The following is a 6,418-nucleotide window of genomic DNA, read 5'->3' on the forward strand; positions in this document are numbered from 1 at the left end:
CAAAGGACACAAAAGTCCTACAAATATGTAAAAAGGGTAAACTCTGATTATATCACGAGATTAGATGTAATGCTTGCAATTACACCCCCACCGTCCATCTCAATATTCCAACTCATAAAAATCAATGGTTTAATATCTCGGACTCATAGATAGTTCTTTCGAAGAGCCATTACCAATTGTTGTCCTACAAACCAAACACTAGGAAATTAGGGGAACTTTCACCCAACACCACACAAGGGTAGCTAGCCCGGATGTGCACTTGATAATTATCTACAAATCTACTCACAAATGACGAACGATAAATATTTTGGGTACCAAGGATCTCACATTCACAATCCATCCTAGCATGATATGTACAAATAGTATCCTTAAATCATTTTTAAGAAATGTGAACTTTTTGCTTTTATAATCATACCAATTTCCAAAAATGACATTTCATGAATGCACATATACATATAGTATACAAGTAGCATGTAAAATCATTTAAGGAAAACATAACAAAATTTCAAGTAAGGTAGGGGATGTGTGTTCCCGATAACTCACTTAAACTTCTACCTTTCCAAATCGCCCCTTTCTTCAAATAAAGTTTTCTTCGAACACCACTTATATGATATAAGGTAGATTATTAAAATGACCAAAATACCCCTAGTGTCAGAATATTCTCAAACTCTCGATACCTAATTATGAATTATGTGACTAAAATCAGATCAAACAGATGTGCCAAACCCCATGAAATGGAAAATATCGCTCCATCATAATAGACATTACTCATCGGGTGACGTGTTGTGTTTTCTCTACACCACCCCCCCCCCCCCCCCACGGACCACCATGTTGCTTAGTGATCCTAACAAAAGTACATGGCATTAGAAACATCTATGCACAAAAAAAAAAAAAAAAAAAAAAAAAAAAAAAAAAAAAAAAAAAAAAAAAAACAATAGGTTCTATCATGAATGTCTTAGGGTTTTTTTCCAGCTAGTTTTATTCCAACAACATTACATGGACTACAGACGCCTCCTAGGGTTCTAAGGGTGGTTAGAATTAGGGTAAAGGCTTGCCAAGGCACACCTAACCAATATAAATGATTAACTATGTACACACTATAAAGTTTATTTTTATAAGTCAATTACTTATAACCTTGTGAATAAGTTGCACAAAACACCAAATGGATTTTGCAAATAAACTTTGTGAAATAGATAGTTTCGTGATACTTCAAGAAAAATAGATCATTCCATAATAGGACACCTTCCATTTTGATCATCTTAGTTAATAACACATTAGTATTATCAAAGGTAAATAAAGACATATCCATAACAATATAAGATTTAACCAAAAAATCTTGAATTTCTCTATTAAATAGTTTTTTCTCTCCATTACAACTAAAGACAATTGGGCAAAGATTACAAAGATAAAACAATGAAATGCTTTTTCTCTAGTGTCAATTTATACTTGTGACAAGCAACTACTACTAACTAACTACTCATCTTCTTCATCTTCAACCAGCCTCCCACAAACCCATCTTCTACCTTTTCTTTCTTGTTTTTCAGACACCATCTTCCCCCCACCATCACCATCACCATCACCTTCCACTTCCTTCATCTCCAACCCCATATCACCCCATGTTGATGATGATGATGATGATGATGATGCTGATATATCAATATTCTCCCTCCCATTTGCCACATCAGCTAACATTCCAATTCCACCATCACCCAACCCCACACCTCCAATTCCATTCACTCCTCTTTGCTCAATTCCCCTCACATCTTCCACCACCATCTTCTCATCCTTATCATTCCCAGACTCCAAAGATTGATTATTCCCCATCTCTATAGACTCGATGTATCTAATTGCTTCTGCAATCAACTTCCTTGTTTCAATCAAAGAAGCTTCAGCCACAGGACTCTTTGCAGCCGCCTCCTCTAACGCCTCAGCAGCTCTCTGAGCTTCACCAATCAAAACACTGAAAAAACAAAAAAAACAAAACTTTATCTTTTCAAAAAAACCAAAAGGGTAACCAATTTTCAAAAGGTGAAGTCATTATTCATTACTCACTTTGCTCTTAAAACAGCTTCATTAATCTTTGGGTCTGAATCTGAATCTGAATCTGAACCTGCTCTTTGTGCTCTTATACTCTTTATCATCTCTAACTTGTAATTAGCTTGTGGATCTTTAAATCTAGCCTGTGGTTCCTTTTTAACCCTATTGACACTTGTCTTCACCTTAGGCTGTGGAGGACTTTTGACCTTTGTACCCCCACCAAAGCTTTCCCTCTTCTTCCTTGGTGATGGATTGAGCTTTGTAGCTTCTTTCCTCCTCTTCCCTGTCCCCCACTCTGGATCTCTTCTCTCAGGATCTAAGCCACGCCTTTTAGATATGCCACTATAAACTCTCTCACGATATGTCTACTCCAAATGAAAAATTAAAGAATAAAACAAAACTTTCCTCCATAAACCATTCATGTGTAAGTAAGTAACAGAAAGCTTACAGGGTCAGCCCATTTGGCAGCAATGGCCTCTGAGATTTTCTTTCTCTGTTCTGGGGTTTTGGGTGCTCTAAGGTGGCTAACGCCACGTTGTCCTTCTGGTTTTAAGCTGTTGGTTCTTAAATACTCCTTTCTTGATTCAACACCTGCTCGATATTCCTTGGTAAGTTGTTTCTGAATTATTTCATAGGAGTCCCATTGGAGCTCTTCCTCACCACAAAACCCCTTTCTAGAAGCTTCTGAAACTAAGTTGCGCCATTCTTGTTGGCAATGGGACATCATCTTCTGCTGAAAACGCCTTTTATTCCATGTAACTCGAACTGCAGCTGCAATCTTTGATCTTGTTTCAAGACTGTAAGGACCATGATAAACAGTCATTATCAACAAGAAAAAGCATAGAAAAAGAAGTTGAAATGAAGAATAGGAAATGAAAAGAGACCCACGTTTGACTATGTATTGCCTTACGCAGTTTCATCCTGACCTGCATGGACGCCAGTTGTAACTTGTCAGTGTAGATAGAGTACCAATTTATGACAGATAAACAGAAGGTAGAAATTTTATTGTGGAAAACCAAGTAGATAACTGGAACTTAGATCAACAAAGAACATTGTTTTGTGGCTCTTATTTGACAATTACCGTCTCTGAACGCATAGCAATCCTGGTACTCTCACGTATCTTCTCTCGGGTTTCTGCAAATATCTACATGTTAGAAGCATGGTATAGAGAAAAAAAGATGTAAATTGTGTAAAACTAAGCTAAATAGTGCCTGCACTGTGCTTCCGGCCTTTATTCCAAGGTTGCTTCCCTCTGTTGGCATCGGAAATCCTGCTCCGCCTCAGAATCTCCCTGTCGTCGATAACCACAGGTTGGTCATCAGTGCCTGGTAGCGTTGGCGTGGAATCAATGGGAAGCTGGTGGTTGGCATTATCAGAACATCTAGGTTCAAGCGTAGCGACGGCCTTAATCATAAGTCGACCGCTTGCGGGGTTGATAATGCCGTTTGGCTTGAAAAATCTCGACCTGGCAGTTGTTTGATTGCCAGATATGAATGAAACATGGTGAAGTCTTTGAAACCCAATTGAATAGGGGTTGTTCCTGAAAGAAGATTGTGGAGTAGCAATATCTGCAAAACAAAGGATGAAAATCATTCTTATTGACAACAATCTCAAAATGATAAAATCGTATAGTTGTTGTCAGGATGTGAAATTCGAGATGATGAATTAGTGTACCTAATAAAGGCATGAGGAGGTCATCAATCAGGAATCTGACTCAGATTAGAAGAAGGTAAGTAAACCCCATGAAAGGTGAAATACAGGAGTAGGACTAGGGTTGAGGTTTAAGACGGAAGACGGAAGAAGGGAGCGGAGCGAACACACCGATAGCCACACACCACGGTGAAGCAGGAGGATAACGCTAATGAATCCGCTACTTTCTATTTCCTAATTTTCTTTCTTTTACCAATTTATATAAATATTTTCTTTTTTTATTTTCACGTTTGCATTTGCAGAAAATGATGAGAAGTGATAGCCCAACAAAACATACATTGTAAAAAGCCGAATTTCATATACCATGCTAACAATGGATATGTTTTTAAAGATTTTAGAATAGAAAGCTATACGGTTTATTAATTTTTTTATAGAAAGTTTTGTATATATTTTTAAAGATTTTATAGATAAGATAGGTCCTAAATTATTTTTAAGATAGATTACAAAAAGATTTCTATAAATTTTTTTGATAAATTAAAAAAAGTAGGCAAGCCATGCCCCTGCCAAAATCATAAAGTAATTAAAAAAATACAAAATGAATTTTAGAATCTTTAATAGATTAAACTTGATATTTTTTTTTTGTTTTATGTGTTTTTCATGTTGATTTTCTACATGTTTAAATGTGTCTTCTTTTAATTGCAATAGATAAATTTTTTGTGTAAGTATTTAGTTCAGATATCTGAATGGATTAGTTAACAATATACTTAGCATTTGGAAAATATTTTTCACATGTTTTACATTTATCAAATTGTTTATTGTTTAGTATTAACATATCTTTAGTTTGTATTTTCTAAATACTTTTAATATTTGTATGCTAAACATTTGTGCCATAAAGAAATTAATAAATAAAAAAAAATCATTTCCAAATTGGTAACACTACCAATATTGTCACCATTACTATCACTAAAATCAACATTTAACACGAAAAGAGCATGTCTAGGTCATCCATGATCAATTCAGATCAAACCAATGAACTTTATGGGTGTTTATTGTCTAGCCAATAAAAAAAGTATTTTTGTGAACTCCAAAAGACCCTTATCGATTACCATCTTGTACTCATTCTTGTCAAACTTTTATGCTGACATGAGCCCCTTCATGATCCTAAGAAGATGCAACACATCTTAAAAAGTAACTCGGTGACCATTCATGAAGTTTAGTTTCATCGTGTCAGTGTCGAAGACTCTAACCCTATGTTTGTTAACGCATGCCACCATATTTCATTGTTGTATATGGCCATAAGCTAGGAAGTCTGACTTGCTTCAATAGGCGTACACAGTATCTCCAAAATCTAATAACCAACATCTGGTCACCATTGTCCGTGCAAGTGAGGAAAATCATGTTGACTCTTCCAATACCAAGTATATAAGATCCTCAACAATGTTTACACATGTGTATTAGACTTACTTTGTGTATAGGTGTAACATGCGTAAATTCAGGGTAGTTAATTTAGAGATAATAAGTGTTAAAAATGATTTTTTTGATAGAAAATTATTTTGGACAAATAATCTTATCAAAAGTTATTGTATACTACATCTGTCCCATATTTATTGTCCACATTTGACTTTGAAAATTTTTATTTTTCAACTTTGACCTTAAATATTTTTATTTTTTATATATAATATTTGATGCAAAATATATAAATGGATTGTGTTTTAAATATATATTCATTGTTATAAGTTTCATCAAGTAATATATAACACCAACAAAAATATTTAAGGTTAAAGTTGAAGAATAAAGACTTCAAAATTCAAAACTAGACAATAAGTATGGAACATGTGGAGTATTTTGACAAGGATTTCACACATATAAAGAACACTGAATCCGACTTCGTATTATGTTTCTTTGAAGTTTCGCGATTAAACCGACACAGCTCTGCATATCGTAAAAAGTAAACTTTTGATAAATTATTTTTTAGACTAAGTGATCTAAACAAAATTCATAGTAGTCGTTAAACCGAGAGCGTGCATACATGGAACATCCAAATCTAACTTCGCAAGACGAAGTTATGATTTTTTGAAATTGCAGCGTAGCAGTGGGGACCAGAAATCGAAATTCAAATCGGTCGATTGTTAGTCGAAACAATCTAAATTAGAATTTAAGGTCTCATAAATATGAACTCATCAATATAAATACAGTCGAGAATGGAGTCCGTATGTAGGAGCTATACTTTCTGCAACGATTCCTAACAGCCTAAGCCTACCAAAAATATAAATTTTTGATAGATTAAGAATTAGTTATTGAGGTCTAAAGGAAAGTTGTATATCTCGTTGAGAGACTTTCAGGGATATAAAGAACGTCGAAAAACGGTGCTCGTATGAAGAAGTTATGCCATTTAAAAAATCTGGAAATTTGTGTGCGTAATGACGTGGCACCATGAGAGGGTGCCACGTGGCATGGTCGGGAGCCACGTACCTCCTAGAGATATGTCGACGTGGCTCCATGATATTTGTAACGACCGAAAAATACAACCAATTTAAATTTTTCAAAAACAACTTGATTTCATTAAATTGTTTACAAAAATGTTTTCAATACAAATCGTTTAGAGTATTCCAAGAATCACGTTACTTCAAAATTGAGCGGTACGATCACGCCTTCGCCTTGCTACAGTTTCCTGAATAACCTGAAAAACATTAAACCACAAGTGTAAGACCGAAAGCTTAGTGAGATACCC

The 6,418-nt window shown here is 35.0% G+C and overlaps 1 protein-coding gene across 1 annotated transcript; it reads right to left on the reverse strand.

Moving 5' to 3' along the window:
• Positions 1-1,321: 1,321 nt before the first annotated feature.
• Positions 1,322-3,934, reverse strand: LOC145045222 (muscle M-line assembly protein). The gene is made up of 7 exons (XM_078993565.1): positions 3,712-3,934; positions 3,249-3,605; positions 3,119-3,171; positions 2,926-2,963; positions 2,486-2,834; positions 2,053-2,402; positions 1,322-1,960 (listed from the first exon to the last, which is right to left on the reverse strand). The coding sequence occupies exons 1-7, from the start codon at positions 3,722-3,724 to the stop codon at positions 1,474-1,476; spliced, it is 1,647 nt and encodes a 548-aa protein (XP_078849691.1). The 5' UTR covers positions 3,725-3,934; the 3' UTR covers positions 1,322-1,473.
• Between the last annotated feature and the right edge of the window lie 2,484 nt (positions 3,935-6,418).

This window comes from Lactuca saligna, chromosome 5, assembly GCF_052625555.1.
Source record: "Lactuca saligna cultivar CGN05327 chromosome 5, ASM5262555v1, whole genome shotgun sequence".
In the NCBI taxonomy this organism is placed as follows: Eukaryota; Viridiplantae; Streptophyta; class Magnoliopsida; order Asterales; family Asteraceae; genus Lactuca; species Lactuca saligna.